The sequence below is a fragment of the Montipora foliosa genome, chromosome 7 (genome assembly GCF_036669935.1).
Source record: "Montipora foliosa isolate CH-2021 chromosome 7, ASM3666993v2, whole genome shotgun sequence".
Taxonomy (NCBI): Eukaryota; Metazoa; Cnidaria; class Anthozoa; order Scleractinia; family Acroporidae; genus Montipora; species Montipora foliosa.
Window position 1 is genome coordinate 16946268 of NC_090875.1, and position 20000 is coordinate 16966267.

General features: G+C 37.6%; 1 protein-coding gene across 3 annotated transcripts in view; it reads right to left on the reverse strand.

The window, feature by feature from the left end:
* LOC138010892 (E3 ubiquitin-protein ligase HUWE1-like) overlaps positions 1–20000 on the reverse strand; it is a 78889-nt gene that overhangs the window by 37147 nt on the left and 21742 nt on the right. For 2 of the 3 annotated variants that reach the window (XM_068857913.1, XM_068857912.1), the window contains exons 20-34: positions 19929–20000; positions 18282–18459; positions 17369–17460; positions 16487–16734; positions 14600–14657; positions 13648–13824; positions 13074–13319; positions 10200–10419; positions 9289–9625; positions 8509–8631; positions 7908–7981; positions 4856–5013; positions 3985–4221; positions 2464–2577; positions 1808–1912 (exon numbers count right to left, since the gene is read on the reverse strand). The exon at positions 19929–20000 is cut by the window's right edge and continues 35 nt beyond it. In XM_068857913.1, coding sequence (XP_068714014.1) covers positions 1808–1912; positions 2464–2577; positions 3985–4221; positions 4856–5013; positions 7908–7981; positions 8509–8631; positions 9289–9625; positions 10200–10419; positions 13074–13319; positions 13648–13824; positions 14600–14657; positions 16487–16734; positions 17369–17460; positions 18282–18459; positions 19929–20000 — 2439 coding nt within the window. The remainder of the gene's footprint in view (positions 1–1807; positions 1913–2463; positions 2578–3984; positions 4222–4855; positions 5014–7907; positions 7982–8508; positions 8632–9288; positions 9626–10199; positions 10420–13073; positions 13320–13647; positions 13825–14599; positions 14658–16486; positions 16735–17368; positions 17461–18281; positions 18460–19928) is intronic. The other variant, XM_068857915.1, reaches the window with a different exon arrangement.

Genomic DNA, 20000 nt, shown 5'->3' on the forward strand with positions numbered 1-20000 from the left:
ACATGACCTTTTGATGTCCTCATGTTACATACATGTAGATACGGTATCGATAAACTAATTAAAAGCATGCACAACAATGTGTAGGAAGTCATAGCAAAAAAATAATGAACAAACTTTCACCCCAATGAGGTCCGCACGAGTGCTGTGTTTCAATATTTTTCCTTCTTCTTTTTTTTCAGATTAAGAGCAAATTGTAAATTACACATTCAAGCGTGAGTCTGAATTCCTTGAATACCGGATTTACTCGAATAGGGGCCGAGGAGCTTATTTAATTTTTCGCGCCTAAAATGCGGCGCTTATTCAAGGGCAGCGCTTATTTGAGGGCTGTGCTTATTTAAGAATTGAAGGTCACAGAATATTTCTGTACGGAGATTAACAGAAATGTCTTTTGAAAGTCACCATTTGATTCTTAATTAAGGCATTTTACTTAATGGAATTAGCAGTGAAATACAATCACTTCGAACTGAACAACATCGGTTTTGATGCAAAGAAATTCCCCATGCTGTGTCAGAGTTACTTTTTAGTGTTTTTCTTTAATTTGACGAAATTCCTCGCATAAGCGCAGCATTTGGACCACGGTACTTGTTCGGGGCAGCCCTTATTCAAGTAAATACGGTACTCTTAAGTGCTCGCAAAGTTTTACTGGCATTAGGGACTTAGGCAAGGACGACTACCAAGGCAACAAGAAGACCACAAAACAATAGGTTTGATTAGCAAAAACAATAGCTATGCACGCCCTGCACGTGCACTTTACATTGTGATACATTTCTTTGCCGTTCTCGTCTTGACAACGACGTGAAATGATCAAATTTGAGGTCATGTGGAGGACGTGAGCACCTGACGATAATTTTCAATTTTCTCTCCAAAAATAATCCACAACGTTCTCACCAATTTTATTCTTGGAATGTGTACACTTTCCAAGACTTGGAGTAGTCGAAAAATTGTTACAGTAAGAAGAAATAATATTTTTACAGAACGTTCTCGTAGCCCTCATCGTCTCTATTGTAGGGAGTAGCGAGATTACGCAACAGGACGGCTGGAAGACTCAGGACGGCAGAATGACGAAACAATGTCGCGCGAGACTGTGCATTCCTGATCTTACGCGACATTTTTTCGTCATTCTGCTGTCCTGAGTCTTCCAGTCGTCCTTTTGCGTAAGCTCCCTAGTTTAAGATCTATGAAGGCGACATCAACGAAAACGTCACCTCAAAATATAACTTTGCACTATTAAGTCGACTTTGGAACGATTATGTCCTGAATTCTAGATTCTTTCCAATACTGTACATGTAAGAGGTTGAATGAAATGATTATACCAGCCTATTTTGGAAGACACCAGCACTGAATAGCAGGCAATCCAAGGCTACAAAATGGATGGCATATTGATATCGCATTGTTTAAACGAACAGCACCACAATAAGACAATGAAGCTGCAGATACCGACAATGCTACATGTACAAAGGTGACAGAACTCTAATAATAATTTGCAACTTTTTCTATTGCAGGATGATAATTCGCCCTTGTCACATGGCGGCCATATTGTCCCGGGAGACCAAAAAAGCTTTGTTTTACCATCCCAAGCCTCGCGGTGGAAACCATGCAGGTGAGGCTTGGCGTGGTAAAACAAAGCTTTTTCGTTCTCCCGGGACAATATGGCCGCCGCGTGACAAGGGCGAATAATTAGAAACGACGAAATATTCGACCTTTCAAGGGGGTGACGTAGCAGCTTTCGTAACGTATAATGTGATTGGCTCGTTACCCCAGCCAAAAACAAGAGACTAACCAATAGGTATTTTGAGATTTGTTATACCTGATCAGTAGCGGGAACTGCAGCTGCAACATCATGGCCCAGGGACATAGCTATTGCTCTCATCATTTGATCTTCCTCAAACATGTCATAATCCAAGCCAAGCTCCTGAAAGGTTAACCAACTTAATTAGTTATTGAACTTCAGCAATTGGGTTTGCAACAGCTAGGGTGTGTTGACCTAATGTTTTTGTAACTTCAAGGATATTTTGATCTCCCTGTCATTCTAGAATGCACTGTAAAAATACTGTACCCATAATTATTATTACCCTTCCTAGCTTTTTGTTAATTATTACCACTATCATTATCAAAATATTATGAAAATCAAGATCAAAATTGATATCAAATATACTTTGTGAAATGTATTATGTTAAAGTTTATTTATTAAAAATAAATAAATAAAAAAAATAAAATTTAAATTAAAAAAAAAATAAAATCACCATATTCTTATCCTCCTATAAAATAGACTTTGTTCATAATGTCACCCAAATTCAACTTAAAATAATTTAGCATTTTTTTTCTGAAGTCAAAAAAATACTTCTTACAAAACATGTTTATGATGGTATCACATATAAATCTTATTGACAAAGAATCACAAATTAGCAACTATTTACATGTATAACAGCCATTTCAGCTTTTTAAAGTAATTAAGTTCTTTACCCTAGCTGGCGGTGGTGGAGGGTGATTAAGAATGTAGTCTGTTGCCTCCTCTAAACTGCCTGTGTTCAACAAAGCTAATCTAGCATGTTCGTGAGTGAAGCCCATATCCATGAACTACAAAGGGCAAAAAACAAGAGATGACATGAATATTATTAATGAGTAACACACCTAGGTATTACTCTGCACAGACACCAAACAATTTAACTCGTCAGTGGGGCTTGTTTGGGTTGACAACAAATTACATCGACGAAAAAGCTACATGTACCTTATTATAGGAAATCAATGCTCGTGTTAATTAACGTATTTGAAATTAACCCCACTTCAACTGACGCGAAAAGGAAACTAACGCGTCTGCTACACTCAACACACCCCAGAATTTGTTGGGAACAGGAACATATTTAAAAATTAATTGTAACATTCCAAAATGTAAAGAATGATCGTGCAATTGTCCCTTAACGTATACATTGTAGATTAACCCTAAGAAATCTGGCATATTTGAGAGTTCTTCACAGTGTGCATGAAACCGAAATTCAAGAAGCAGACGTTGAGAACTATTCTTCTGACAGCAACTGCAAAGAAAATACAGTACAATACAATACAATACACAATTAATTGACCGCTCCCAATAGGGGCTTTTCAGGGCCAATGAAACAATCAACGAAACAACGGAACACAACAACAACAGTTAAGAATCCCAACTGGCCGGAGGCAAACCAGTTGGCTATTTATAAGTGCAGCTGGGAAGTTGAACCAGGGACTACCAGGAACAAATTCAACGAGTGGTCAGAGCGGGTCTTGAACGGGGGATATCCGGATCTCAAGGCAATCGCCCTAACCACTGGGCCACACTGCCTCCAAACGATTTACTCACGTGAAAGATGTGAAATAAAGTGGCTAGGTGTCGAGAATGTCTGGAGTGAGTCACAGATTTGGGGCAAAAATGACGGTAATCGAGGTAGCGGAAATTAATGCGCTACTAAATTAACACCGCAGAAATTTACATAAATTGACCGATTAAATTAACATGAATTTTTGAAATTCGCGTTAATTTCATGAAGCGATAATTTCTTATAATAAGGTAGGTCCCCTTTACAGAGTCACACAGACATTTTTCTGTCTTATACAGGAACATTTTTTCATCAAGGAGGGCCAGTTCAGGGGAGAAAGGTTGATCCTTGGTTTTCACCTGACACCACTAATTGCCAACGAGTCAGGCCTTCTGAAGACAGAAGGCCTGGCGAGGCGGCAGCTTATAGAGCCGCGAGAAGATTTTTAGGCGGACGAAATCTCAGAAGCGCTTCAAATTTGAGTGTAATGTAGACCAAAAGCTGTAATGTAGACCAAAGCGATGAAATGTTGACCGTAGCGATAACCAATGAGAGTGCCGCACAAATACGCCGCGTGATGTTTGCAGCCGCCAGGCGCCAGATCACGCAAGCTTGGCTCGTTGGCACTTTAGCGACAGCTATAACTAGTAATAATCACTATCACCATCACTGATTATCTTTATCATCATTATACCTGCTGTAAATGCTGCATGTTTATCTCTGGTTGAGGAGCCGCTTCAACGGGAGGTCTCGCTACAGATGATGAGCTGCTACTGCTGGAGCCTTCTGGGGCAGGCCCAAGTTTTTCCTTGATGACAGCCTCACCCTTAATGATGTGGTACAGAATGACTAACATGGACTCAGCCAAGTGTGGACCATATTCCTTAGAAAGTCTCTGTCCCCAGAGCTGTCGGACTGTTGAGAAGGCACCCTGAAACAAAACCCAATTCAAGTAAATACGCCGTAGAAGACAACATTTTCCTTTTTGTAAACTAGAATAACCCCTACGTACGATGTACATTGTCCGTAACAATGTAGTAAGAAAACGTGAAAACAACCACTTTCACTTCACCAAATTCATACTTGCTTTCAAAAACTGAAAAGAATACAATTACTTGTTTTCAAGTATGAATTTGGTAGAGAATTTTTCAAGCAAGTTCATTCCGCAAGTAGATCTCTTTTTTGGAGAAAAATTCCTTTTGAAAGCAAGTACAAATTCTTGGTAGAGAATTTCTGGAGTGAGTGTGTTCCACAAGTGGACCTTCATGGAGAAAGGGTTCTTTTGTAACCATTGTTATTCTGTTTGCCAGTATTTCATTTTGAGTCACATGGCAACCAGGACAGCACAATAGGCCTTAACCTTGGTTCCTTTTGATTTCTTTCAAAATTTTGAGCTGCTAAATGCAGGGTGCGGCTTATGTGCGGGTGTTTCGGTAATTGAAAGAGCAGACTCAAGACAAACATTAAAGTTTGTCAATTGAGATAATTATCAGGGCACTACCGACGTTAAAAGATGATCATCTGATTTAATTTCCTGCTCTATGTTTAACAGAAATAAGACTGACCTTTTGCGTAGCAACAAGAAAGTCAATTGGTTTGAAAGGCACAAATCCTGGCTGAGTGGAGGTTGCAGGAAGACCGTGGGGGGAATCCATCAATGTGTCAGAATTCACCAATCGACTTAAAAGTGTTAACCATGAATCCAACAACTCCTGCGAATCAGCTAAACAAAAAAAACAAAAAAAGAAAAAAACAATTTTTCAACAACACAAGTATTGGGAGCTAAAGGAAACATGATAACAGCAACAAAAGCCTCATTACAACATATTCTAGCAATTTTTTGATTACCAGTATTGTAAAGTTGTTTGTCAAGGAAATGTGTGTACCAAAAAACTAGAACTTTACGATACATATTATGTCCACAATATCTTTTACAACTAAAAATTCAGTGCATTCATGTCATTGTCAGGACAAGAACCAAATGCCAAAATCTAAAACGAATGTACAGGGGATGCAGAACTCAATAAGCCTTCTTCCTGATCACAAGTCATTATTGAAAAATCGAAGACAGGAGACTCTTATGAGTAAGTATTGATTTTGCAAAGAAATAAACGGCATCTTGCTTCATGGAGATGGTTTGGTGGAAAGACTTGGTAACAACTTGGTGTTACTGATCACGAATGTATGCTAACTGGACATTCCTCCATTATAGTAGTGCCGCTGACTGGTGTAAAAGCACGTATAGGGCGTGACTGCATGGTTTGTCAGGTTTCACGGTTACTTGGTTTTCACAGTTTCATTGGTTTCTCGAGTTTCATGGTTTCACTGGTTTCATGGGTGTTATGGTTTTTCTGGTTTTGTGGGTGTCATGGTTTCATTGGTTTCTTAGATGTCATGGTTTCGTTGGTTTGACTGGTTTTGCAGGTATTTTACTTTTATTTTATTTGACTTCGCCCCAACAAATGTGGGGCAGGGAGGCCACAACAACATAACCAATTACTGTGGTCCCAAAAATAAATACTGAATTACAAAAAATTTAATATTAAGCTTAATAGTTAAAAACAGCAAGTTATATCTTTAACAAGGGGCGGGCCATATTACATTTAGGACAAACAGATTTCCATGTTTTAGGATTGTCCGGGTTGTAAATGTTCAAGAGAGCATTTGTATAATATTCAAAAGGTTTGTTTTTAAACGAAGCAAGTGAAAGAGAATTGTCTCTAATGTAGGTAGGTAGAGAATTCCAGATCCTGCTTGTACGTATAAAGAATGAACGCTGGTAAGTTAAAGTTCTACATCTCTTGGTAGTATAGATAGTAGCATTACTGGCATGGTATGATCTTGTTGCTCTTGCAGACCTGCGTATGGTTGGTAAAATGCTGCGGTCAATGTCCAGAAGTCCATTTGTAGCTTTATATAAAAATGCTAGGTCCATCATCTCGTGCCAATAGCTTATCGGTAGTAAGTTGCATTGAATAAGGCTATCCTGGTACGACCATTCAGTTTGGAAGGGTAACATTTAAGATGTATTTAGTTGCTCTTCTCTGGACACGTTCTATGCTTTTCATCAGTTCGATTGATTGAGGGGACAAGACTTGGGTTGCTAGATTTCCTGATGTACCTTGATGATCATCGAATAAATCCAAGTAGCTTATTTGCCTTATTGGATTGATGGTAAACTTGGTTAGTCCACGTCAGATCGCTAGAGATCCACACACCCAAATCTTTCTCAGCTGTTGTAACGTCTAAGACAGACCCATTCATAAGATATTGATGCTCGATAGGATTTCTCTTTCTTGTTATAGGCTGAGACTTACATTTTGCTAGTTGAATTGGAGGAATGTTGATGTAGACCAATCCATACGGCTGTTAAGATCGGACTGCAGGGCCTTCTGGGCCCGGTTGTTCAAAAGCCGATTAACTTAATCCAGGATTAGCGTTATTCGTTTCATGTTTTCAACTTTTTGGTGAAAGTTTCTTTTGCTTATTTTTGTTTTTCAAGATTGACTTCTTCTAATGTAAAGTTTTACCGAATATCAGCATTGAACAGCATTTAGGAGTAGAGAAATTAACTCCTCGGTTAATTTTTAATCTGGGATTAGCGCTAATCGGCTTTTGAACAACCGGGCCCTGGTTTCTTTATGAGCTTCCCCACCATTAAATGTCTTTTAAAAAGTATGTTTAATATTATTTTGAGAATTGTGACAAAAAATAAACTTACCTGAACCAGTGCAACCAAGACACCCACAAAACCAGTGAAACTATGAAAACTGCAATAACAGTGAAAACATGAAACCAACGAAACCAGTGAAACCATGACACCCACAAGACCAGTGAAACCAGGACACCCATGAAACCCTCAAAATCAATGAAGCCATGAAACCTGCGAAACCAAGAAACCAACGAAACCACGAAACTCTCGAAACCAGTGAAACCACGACATTCATGAAACCAGTGAAACCTTGAAACCATGAGCCCCACAAAACCAGTGAAACCATGAAACCTGCGAAACCCATGAAACACAAGAAACAACCATGTCACCATGAAACCCTGTACACGCTTTTGCACAAGCCAGCGGCACTAATAATAAATAGAAGGATGTCTAATATTATTAGCAAATATTTGTGATCCATAACTCCAAGTTGTAACCAAAGACTTGGCCCTTGAGTGAGTTACGGTACTGTGTTAATGAAAAAGTTTGAAAAGTCAAAACCAAATAAAACCAAACCAGATCCTTTCATTTGAGAACTTTACTTCTCTAGGATAATTATGTAGGATAATTATGTATGTTAAGAGAAAAAAAGCCTGGGACTGCATTATTTTAGTTCCATGTAACAATAATGGTAATTTTCCCACTGATTTGAAATTACTGTCACCTACAGCAGTATTCTGTATTCTACAATGTACATGGTACATGTACCTCAGAGACAACTATCCTGGTATGCCAGGAAAACAACTTCCCTGAGGCAATAATATCCAGCAACAAAATGCTGCATATATTTATTTATAGGCATACTAATGTCTTATTCTCACCGTCTGAATTATAATTATAATAGCCATAGGATAATAACAATGTGGTAAATACATAAAATGAATGGCATTCGAGTCGAATCTCACCATCGAAACAGGACTGACTGATGCACTCATTGATGTTAATTCTACCACCTTGGTTGAATATCGTCTTCATCACACTGCAAGTAAAAATGTGCAAGATTCTGGTCAAATTCTCCTTTCCAAATTTGAATAAAATCTTAAACATTCTATTACACATAAATCAATCTTCTGCACACTGAAATTAAATTTGATTTAGAGTTTCATCTCTGTAGTTGTATGACCAGTTATCCCAATGTCTGATTATCAACTACACCACATAGGACAATTTTAACAAATCCAGCGTGTTTCTGAAACTCCTTATATGGCATCCCCAAGTTAAATTAAAATACTGGCGGCAAATAAAATCTACACAGGTAGAATAGAAAAATTTAAAAAATTCTCAATCCAAGTTTTGCTCATACAGTAGTTAGTATTGCTAGCAAATTTGACTATAGGAGAGGGAAAATGGACTTTGCAGAAGCTCACATCACGTACAGTCCAAGGTAAAAATTACAAGGTGTCTTGATCCAGTTTTACAACTGGTTGTCAGTTCAAGGAATTGGTAGAGTATTATCCTCACAGTTAATCAGTTGCATCATTGCAGTTTTGAGAAATAATCACTTACGAGAACAGGCTGCTGTGTGCCCCTGAAAGAACAAACTGCTGTAGCATCAGATGGTATGGGTTCTTTTTGTCATCAAACAGCAAACGTGATGTCAAACCAACTATACACATGTTAAAGTGCAACCTAAAAAGATAAAGATTTACATAAAATAATTTGTGGCACCTTCTTAGACATTATAATTATTCAAGTTCGTCCAAAAATCAGGTAAACTTCAGACCGTAAGACAAATGAAATGAAATGCATGTACGAAGCATGGGTGGGCATAATGACACAATCAGTCATTTAAAATAATATGGAAATAACAATATTTATTATGATTTTATAGACAGGAGTGTTTCACTGGAAAATAAACGACTCATAAAATTCATACAAATCTACATTTGGGAAATGAGTTGCCTAGTGAGGATATTGATGACTTCATTTCCCACCTTTGCACACTCATTAAATTTTGTGCAATCAAATGGCAAGCAATAGATTCATGAAGTTCTCTGAAGCTGACATAAAATCCTTCTCTGAGCAACAAGAAAATGCTAAGACTTTGAATAGAAGACTTAAAAATTGTTCAAGGAGTTCCTTGCAAGTGAAGACGAAATTTAAAGATTTTAAAGTTAGTAATGGGATACCATTACATAGGAAAATTGTGAAATCAAGTCTTAAAACTTGGGTCAGTTAGTGCTTACGTGTAGTTAACAAAAAGGTTGTAGCTTTAAAATCCAAAGAAACATAAGAATTGTTTCATTGGTCATTGTAACATTTTAACAAGAAGGTACTCTTACTTACCTTAATTTGGGCACTGAACTTGCATTTGGAAGACCCTCCCAGGAAAATGCATCCTTCAATAATCTAGTCAGCTGGAATGCTACAAAACGAGCAGGCAAAGTGGGAAGTCCTGGTGTAGCATTAGGGTGTGGTGCCCGACGCTGACGCTGAGCAGACCCAACACTAAGCTTAACCAAAAGAGCAAACAAGTCAGACAATGCACGGCCTAGAGCTGTTGATGTCTGTAGAAGTTGCTTGATGATTCTTTGCTGCAATGGAAGAGCAGACTTTGCAGGTTCAAGTTTAGATTCTTTGTCCATTGTCACTGATATCCCAGGGTTCCCATCATGCGTTTGACCTGAGCAAAGGAACAACGAAGAATTAATGTACCAGTAATACATGCATGTTCACAATAAAACATTGAATGTGAAAAGCAAAATTAAGGAGTTAACCCTTTAACACCCACATGTAAAGTAACGCACCCCAATGAGCGCTTAAAATTGTCTAGCATAACATTAAAACTCTTTCTCTCTTGGAGCTAAAATTTAACTTGAAGGTCAATCTTCAATGCTTTCAAGAATTGAGGCTCTAATTTTTTAAGGCCGAGTTTCAGCAATAATATGATTTTAATAGGATCTTGGTTGCAGATTCATAGCAAAGACCAAAGTGCTAAACAAAAAAAATTATTTGTTTCACATTATGATAAACAACTGGTGCAAAAAAACAGCAGTCACAGCTGCAAAATAATATGGTAATGTTATACATTAGTGTACAAGTGAATGACATTTGCATTATACAGGAGTAATTTCTCTTTGATTTGAGTGTCCTTCTAAAGTAACAAAAAAAACAGGCAAAAGTGTGTGAAAAACAGTAAAAAAAAAGACTTGTTCTCCACAGGTAAAGAGGAATAAACAATATTATAACTTTTTTACCCTGGGGATCGTCTTGATAAGCTGATGATGACACTTTCAGCATCTCCAAATCCTCACAAGCAACTTTTGTTTCATTACCACTAGAAGTTTCAGAGTGGCTTACAGTGTCTAACACAATTGTCTCCCAAACGAGAAATGTGTACAGTTGACCAAGTTGCTTCAACACAGTAATTCCTTGATCTGAACCCCAATGATTCACACACAGGCTGCGAATGTCAAACTACATGTATAAAAATAAAAAGCCAGCATTACTTGAAAAATTTTAATAACAAGTCTGGCACTTTTATTATCAAATCCAGTACTTTGAAAAGCTTAGTGTACACCATGTACATGTAATAAATTAAGTGAGGAGTCATAACTACTATTAACTTATATTTTAACAGTGGATACATGTACAACAATAATAATTATTATCATTGCAGGTAAGGGTTTTCATCCCAAAACGAGAGAGGGCTTAGCAAAAAAGATTTTGACAACTGGCAACATCAATGTTGACTTCATAGTTTGAACATTTTTTCATTTCCAATTTAACCTTACAAAACATGGATGTAACTGTAGCCAGTTTTGTTGCCTGTCCAGGCCTCCGCCTTTGTTTTGGCGGCCTTTTTGGTCATGTGACCATGTAGTTTGGCCGTAGCGTGGTCGACGAGAGATTCGCAGTACTAAGAAGTTTAGATCGTTTCGGGCGCTCGCTTAGCTTTTTTTTTCTAGAATCTATTCGATCCCAAGGCTGGACAAGGTTAGATTCCATTATTGTTTTCAGTTTTGCTGCATTTATGTGATTCATATTTGCTTTATATTCGAGTTTATTTACGACACCGATCGTCACCCTAATTAGTCTTTTCTGTTTGCATTGTTTTCCTTTATTTCTTTAGTTTTAGGGCTTTGTTTTGGTCAGTAAATTACTCCAGCTACAGTACCGCTCAAAGATAAGCGAACCATCAAACGCGTTTCAAACTAGTCTTCAACGCGTTTGCGTTTGGCTTTTAACGCGTTTGCGTTTTTTTTTTAACGCAAACGCAAATGCGTTGACCAAAGTCATTAACTTTCCGAAGTATTTGCATCACAAAAGGTTCAATGATGAGTTCGAAAAGTAATGTCACAAAATAAAACACAGTCTCGTTGTCTGGCTATACAAAGCTCGGGTTGCGGCCTCATAAAAACAAAAAGGTTTGTGTTTTCGGATGTTTTCAAGTCCCACAGCCGTGTCATGTAAACTGAAATTACAAAATAAAATTTGAAGCGACCAAAAATGATTCTATGACAAGCGTAATGAAAATCCATGATATAACGCGCCAGCAAGCAGTTGTAAACACGAGAATGCCAGAAGAAATTATGTGAATGGCTTTTGAACTGTCTTGCAGCAGAACTTAATGATGTAAGAATGATCTCCAATAAAAGCTGTGTTAAAATGGACTTCATTGCAAAGGCTGTTTGCTGCGCGGGGCAGAGAAGAATAAATAATTTATTCGTTGTCACGCAACCTTTTCACCCCAAGTGCAGACGGCACGTATTATTATTTTGCTCCCTTTTGTGATAAAAGCATGAAACTTTGTAATAATCTCTTGAAGGCAAAATTAACTGACAACGCGGGAATTCAGCGATCGTGATCAAGCGTGTTATCTCATACAAGAAATTCGGAGAAACAAATCAATAACGCGGATTTCTTCTAGCCGATTAACAAGCGCATCTTTTCTCGTTCCTGAAGATTTCTTTTCCAACTTTCCATTGATTGATAGTCAGTTGATCACACTTGTTCACTTTCCATCGCTAAAATTACGGTCGCTTTGTGGCCGCAATTTACATACCAACTTGTAACACAATGCAAAGGTGCCAAAATTGAATAACAAAGGACAAACGCGTTGAAAAAAAAATAGTTTGCAAACGCGTTTTTTTTTTTTTCAAACGCGTTGGCTCTTCGTTCCCAACGCGTTGTCAACGCGTTTGATGGTTCGCTTATCTTTGAGCGGTACTGTATAACTGCATCTGTTTGTTTGATCGTTTGTGGTTACAATGGATGTCCATTCTTCTCAACACATTCATTGCTTTTTTTACAATCTTCAATTTAACATTTGTTTCCCAACTGTGCTTTGCAAAGCTAATCCACACCCCTTAACCCTTTCATGCCCAACAGTGACACTTACCGGTATTGAGATTTTAGTCTGTTTAACACCAGACTATTTTACTTGTCGATGGGGCCCCCCCTTGAGTGTGAAAAGGTTAAAGGAGACAATAATAATAATAATAATAATAATAATAATAATAATAATAATAATAATAACAATAATAATAATAACAATAATAATAGTAATAATAATAATGATAATAATAATAAATGCTTTATTTAAACTGAAGGAAAAAAAAACCGATCAGTGAATTCAACATATAAAACGCTGGTATAAACCGGTGATCAGTACGTAAGAATACTATTAAAAATACAATTCACCATCATTACAAGTTAAGATTAAATTAAAAATTACCTTATACACTACATTTGTGTTGTGTCTTACATGTATCTGATTGTATTAAAAGATAAAAAGTTTGAACAATATGAAGCCTTTTGTTCCCAAGCCAGGTTGAATCACATCGACCAACAAAAAATCGTCAGGCCTCCGTTGTTCAAAAGGTGGATGACACTATATCCAGTGGATAAACACAAGAAAAACCAATTGAGTTATCCAGTAGAGAATGATTTATCCGATGGATAGTGCTATCCATTGTTTAAAAAACTGGGACTTGGTGTTAAACTGAGTTAAATTTAAGTGTCTTCCTTGGGAGCACTGTATAACGATTAATACAGAACTTATACATTAATTTACATCAACGAATCTCTATTAAACAATTATATTAACTTTCATATTATCAATGGCATACCTGTCCCACTTTGCAAACATGAAGGAACATGCTTACATATGCATGTGCTGCAACAATTGCATGCAAGAGAGGGGTAAGTTGTGCTGATGTCATTGCTTGTTGTGGACGGCCTGATGATGCAACTTCATGCAACAACAAACTAACTGGAGACTCGGGTGATCTTGACATCATTGGTTCCAGGGCTGTTAGGACGTCACCAATAAAAGTAAGACCTTGCTTTAAAACTTGAGCTTCGTGTGATAACATCTACAACAAAAGAAAACATGTTCTTCTAGAGCTTCCTTTAAAATTTGACACCTTGCATTTTAAACAAATGTAGCTGTCAATGTACCAAGCCATACAGCATTAGTTAAAGTTAATTAATTTTCAAGTTCTCATCTGTTATACATGTAAGTTCAGAAATTCTCAACCTCTATTACTTCACAATGCAAGAATACCACCTTCCAACATTAATAGGGAGCTAATGCACAAGATTTTGAGTAACGGCCACAACCAGGAAGGGAGATGTTTTCCTTTTTAACTTATCTTGACACCAACACATGTTTTCTGAGTCTTGCACAGTATTATCACTTACCAGGATGGATTTACACACACCAGACACAGACTGACAAGCTGGCGATGATATAAAGTCGAGAGGCAAATTGGGCAATCCAAGAATGTTAATCAACGGCTCCAGGCCTCCAAGACGAACAAACTCCCTACAGTGGTCATCGGTTGAATTGTTGCTCAGTATGGAATCAACAAATCGAACCTGGAAAAATACAAAAACATTCCCACACATTGTAAAAATGCCAAGATCTTCAAAAAGTTAATTCCTTTTTTTGGGATTTGCTCGATTTCAGTTTCCAATTTCTGAATTCTCATAAATGAGACACAAGGAAAATACAAATTAAATTACTGTAAAATGTGTTTAGCCTGAAGCTGTGACATTAGGTATTATTATTACAAAAAGCTACGACTACAATCTGGGTCAAAATTTGTCAAATTTTGGATGAAAAGAAGAGAATTTACTGACATGCTTCCATCGTTTTAAGAGCAACGTGTGTTCTTCTTTCGCTGCCTTTCTTGCGCCCCCTTACCCCCAGACAATGTTGAAACATGCAAGCGATCGATGAACGGATCTTGATTTTGGAGACCATCAAAAATCAACATTGTAATGGGAGGAGGGGGGAAAGCAGGAATTGTCCCAACAGTTTTGACCAGGATTGTAGTTTTCATTGGCTTAACCATTGTAGTTTAATGAGGTACAGTATTACATCATGCTCTACAAATATCAGTAACTGCACACATCAGTTTTTTTGAGTTTCAAATTTACAAAATTACAAGATTTATCCATAATTTGTGGGTGTTTTCAATAAAACAATGTAATTACATGTAACAATAATATTTAATATTATTCCACTCACTCTTGTTGGATATGAGATGATTATAGCCAACTCAGGGCTATGAGCATTGTTGGCTATCTACCATCTCATATCCAACACTTGCTCATGGAATAATATTAAATATTATTGTTAATTACATACCACATTGAAGATGTAATCCATAAGTGGAATGAAACTTCGTTTCTCCTCCTCTGCAGTCCTATTAAACAAACAGCATAAATAATAATACTTATTATTAAACCCATGAGTAGAATGTTTTCTAAAAAGTTACAGTATGTTCCACTACAAGTAGATCACAAAAAGATGCAAAATTACCATTAGCAACTGAAAAACACTAATTTGAATCCCCTCTGTAGATTGTAACAGGAGTCATAACACATGTACTCCATAACAGATTGTCCTCAACGCTGAGCTTAGTCTTCACTGCATGGAATGAAGCCCCATAACAACTGGAACCTCAGATTATATCCCCAAACTTTAAGGAGAAAAAGTGCTTGGGTCACCACCATACCAGTGCTTTCAGTAAGACCCTGCTGCCACCAAAGCTCCGGTGGGTGCCTTCTTGCAAATGGCTGGCTGTATCCCTGCGTTATTGTGCTTATGGCGTCAAATAAAGAGGAACTAGCAATTCACCCTGTTAAATGGTTAATTATTATTGAAAAGGTAATAAAAATGTTGAACAACCCCACCAAATAGGTCATTTTATACACTATTCTGTGATTTTACCACTTTACATGCAACAAGTAGTCGTTTTTCAGTTGCGTTTCATCGTCACTTAAGGTCACACTCCAGCGCATAGTCCAGCAGACATTATAATTATGATGTTTAGAAGTCTCGTTTTCATACTACGTCCTTAAACATAGTGGACTGACATCGTGGTTGAATCGAAAGTTAATTGCGACATTGTAAAGAAATCGTGGAATAAGTTTTTCTAGTCATTGAATCAGTTAAGCATCTTCAGTTCCATGATGAAGCGGCAGCAGTCTATACTGTCATATTTCTGCTTCCACAAATTCAAAAATCTCACGGAAGCAAATCAGGTAAGCCAAGCAATCAGGTAAGTCTTTAAGGACGGTGACTACTAATTCAAAGGTATCTTTGTCCCAGTTGGGGATTGTGCAGGAAATGTAGATCTTAACAAGTGTTATTGAAATCCAAAAAGAAATTGGGGGTAACCACGCATTTTTCAAAGAGAGTTGATGAATAATATTTGTAAAAAGCTTTAAAATACAAAGCAATGTATGGCATTCTTTCTCAAATTGAAGCTTAATTATCTCTCATAAATGCATGGTTACCCCCAGTTTCTCTTTGGATACCAAGAGTACTAACTAAGATCTACTTTCTCCGCATAGTTTCAAACTGTGCCAAAATATCACTGTATTAGCTAGTAAGCATCACCAATAGGAAACCCGAGTATCTCGAGATGCACAGAACGTATGCGCAATAACGATAGTAGGCACCATCCTTAATAGTAAAACTATAATCAGGATACATGAGAATAGGACACATAATGACATTAACTGGCTTGAACTATATAAAACACTTTTTGTTGATAAAAATAATGAATGCTTGGGTGTTAATATTTTTCCTTAAATCACTGGAAATCTTGTTTCCATGCTTCCTGATTTCAAAACTTTTCAGGGGGAGCATGCCCCCAGACCCCCCTAGAGGAAAAGAGACCTTCGGCCCCTTTTATTACTGTACAGACTGTAGCTCTGGCGGGTGCTAACAAAAGGGAGAAACCTACTTCAAAACTTACTGAAAGCACTGCCTTACATATATATTAACCAGTCAATGTTTGCACAGCACAAAAGCAGTAGGTGTTATTTTGCACATCCAGATCCTCATGCCTGTAGGTACTAGGAATGAATTTTGTATGCCTTATTCCCCGGTTACTTTATGGCTAGATTACCAATTTGGGCCAAAAAGAAGTCCTCAGCTTCAAACTCTGTTAACAGAGTGAGTTCAAACAGCTCTGTGTTTGTACTTAAGAGAAAAAAGGATCACCTCATCCAGCAGAAAACTTACTTTGAAGTATCCTTTATCTTTTCACTTTCAGACACAACTTTAGCAGTACTGGTAGTACTTGTAAAGCTGAATCGATCGTCATCATCCTCCTCTTCATCAGACATAGGCTCATCTGCTCCTAACGTCGACCGTCCAGAATTCTGTACTAACCCAACACCAGTATCCAAATCGCTGTTGTCTGTTTTTGCTCCCATCTTGAAACCAATATATTTTGGGTCACGTCCAAGGTTACAGACCTCTTGAAGAAGCTAAAAGGAGAGAAGCATGCACAAGAATATCTTTATTCCTCGTCCAAAATACAAATGGAGTCTTGATTCTCAAGAACTTCGCAGATCAAGGCTTGAGTTAAGTTCAAGACATTGGAGGGCTTTCGAGAATTTGAGACAATTTTGGAGACAAATTTCTCGCATCTCTTCAGGTCTATGTTACATGTTTTATGTTGCTGTAGCTTTCCATGTGTGTTTACTTACAGTCAACTTGAATATTATTTTAATTAGCCCCATGCCGTGTATGGCACTGAGGAGTTTTTTTTAACCACCAGGATACTATTGATAAACAGCCCTACTCCAGACGCCTGAAAATTCTAAGCTATTGTAAGAAACATAGTCATAACAGTGAGAATGAGATTCAGTAAACAGAAATCAGCAATGTAAACAAACTTGAACTTCAATTCAAGTCGGAAAGTTAAACAACAGTGCGATAAATACAAAAATTTAAAATTTCGTGAAGACCATGTTAAATTTATCCCCAAATAATTCTTGTGCTGTCAACTAAGTTTAGATGCTTGGGGTATTCTGAAGTAGTGAGCGTACTGGTAGCAAAGATCTTCCAGTTATTAGAGATACTACTTTGAGTTACTGGTGGCTGTTGCTTCTGTAATACCTTAATGATAGCTTTCATGGCATCTGTTTTTAATGTAGGCTGGTGTCTCATGAGCTCATCCATTGCAGTGCCAAGATTAGAAGCAGTTTCACCTGCAGAAATAGAAAAATGCCCTTTCAAATAAATTACTGTAGACATGAGGGCATAAGTAAAGCACTATAATTTTATATCTCAGATCTCGTGTTTATTAGCACACTGATCTCAGTTATCAGACCAATAATAAATGCTGCTATGACCTTGACTTTACGAAAACTGATTGCACCCGTCATTTGAAAAATTCAAATGACTTAAGCAAGTTTTGTAATTAATTGTTATTCCGTTTGTGCTTGTTGGGTATGACATCAATTGGTTATGGCCAACTTGGAACTTGGCCCTACTAGCCTTAGCTTGTTGACAATAACTATTACCATCATTCCTATCCAACGCACGCTCAAGAAATACTAAAAGTTATTGTTAGTTCTTCCAGCAAACACTCAAAATGGTTAAATCAATTCTGAGGAACTTCTGTTATGGTGCAAAATTTACTGTGAGCCACAAGTTGGATTCTCAGGCACTCCCACAGTATGTTTCATTAACACTGACATAATCATTACAACACCAAGTAACTTGGAGTCCTCCTCTTTTCGAAGAGTGTGTGGTGTCTTCCCCTTAGGCCTAACCTCAGAAGTCATACATTGGTTTAACCATTAAATTTGCAGATGTCATTACAAGAGCACCACAGTTACATGTATTTGAAGACCTCCATGTGTTCGTCTGGTCAGAGTTGAACTAATGACTTCTCACATTAATTAGTCCCATGCTTTTGAATAATGGATGTTGTGTTTATGTGCCATTTTACATGTTGTAGTGTACATGAATATGAACACCAGATCAACGATATCAAGATAGCTAAGTCATTAAGACTGTTTATTACCAAGACTCTCTGAGGTCCGTCTTCGTCTCATCGCAGGCAGATAGTCTGGGGATAACAGGACTCTGAACAGCTTGTCAAAAGGTTTGCAGCTCATAAAGGCTTGGAGTCCTCGTGTGTTCAAACATAGTGCACTTAGCACACTTGGAAGTGAAGATAGAACTTCTCGAGTTGCAGGAACCTGATGAAAAAAAAAAGAGTTATAATTACTTAATCAATTTATGTCTATTTGTAAGTAATATATATACAATATGAGCGGCAGATCTGTATCACATTTACAAACTTGAGGCAAAGCTGTAAATGTGATACAGATCTGACACGAATATCGTATATATAAGACTAATGAAACGTCAGCATTTAAGTGCTAATGTACACTAGGTATTTTTGGTGAAAATTGAAAGAAACATTAATGTAAACGAAGAGAAATCTTTATCAGAAATACGATGTAGATTATTTTAACATTTCTTTTGTTTTGCCATCATGAATTATTAATGAGTTTTACAAAGCTTTTTAATAATTCAAAATGCTTTGGTGCGCAATAAAAGACAATACACACAACTTGGGCGTAAATGAGGGGCAGGGAATGTACTGGCAAGGCGCGGATAATACCCACCGCCGGTATGGACCACCGGATGAGGGGCCTTGGCAACTAGCCGAGGGGGTGCCTCATGCCTGTATTGCAAGGCGGGCATAGTTGCTGGCATAATGTCCTAGGGCCAAGTTAACCCAGTCCAGCAGAGTAACAATATGCCCCCTCCCTAACGGGGCTTCAGCACAGGGCTGAAGGGGTGCCGCAGGCAGCAATTCCCCGCCCATATTTTATTAAGGAGAACTATTGAATAGGTTACAGAAGCTCATAAGGAAAAAATAAAATAAAATACAAGAAAACCAGAAAGCAAACAGGGCGGGAGGGAGGGATTAAATTGCTCAACGGAAAAAACAGAACTAGTTGAGCTTTGGAAATGTCAAACTGAGAAGGCTCGCATGGCGGGATGAATGAAATAGCCAAATAAGGTAGTCACGTGATGGGAAGTCACGCTCTCCTCCCAGGCGCTGCCCAGTATTTGCTTACCAGCATTAACATCTATTTTATTCTAAAATATCATAAAATGAAGTGATAAACCAGTCGGATGCCGGGGTCACATGCATGTCCTTGGATACCATGGTAAATAACAGTGTGTTAGGATTCCTAAACACATACATTATTTTGTATTTTGAAAACATTATCATCATGACGAAAGTCCAACCATCTACACATGAACATTGTACATGTAATTACAAAGGCAGCTACTTTCTTCTAAGTTATTTCAAGGCTCTAAAAATTTTAAAACGATTAATAAAGGTCAAACAGGTGTTCGAACCTGCGATCCACTTTATTCTTTGTAGTTGCACAGACCTGTGATTCTCAAACACAGCAGATGTCCAGGGACATCAAGCTGAATAAAGGCACACATCAGTTTTTCCCGTTGTTTTATCTTCTTACCTTCAAGCTATTGCTTGTAATGGATAATAATTTATTACTGGTATTAGAAGATGAGATCCATCAATGTGACTGTATGATGGCTGTACTTGACTGAATTTTTACAAAAACCTTAAAAAAGGTAAACCTCCTCTGTAAGAGTGGTTCATATTTATATCATTATTGTTTACCTCTTTGACTACCAGAGCCTTAAGCATCACTCCTGTTAAACCATTATCTTGAAGTGACGACAAAAGTGATGG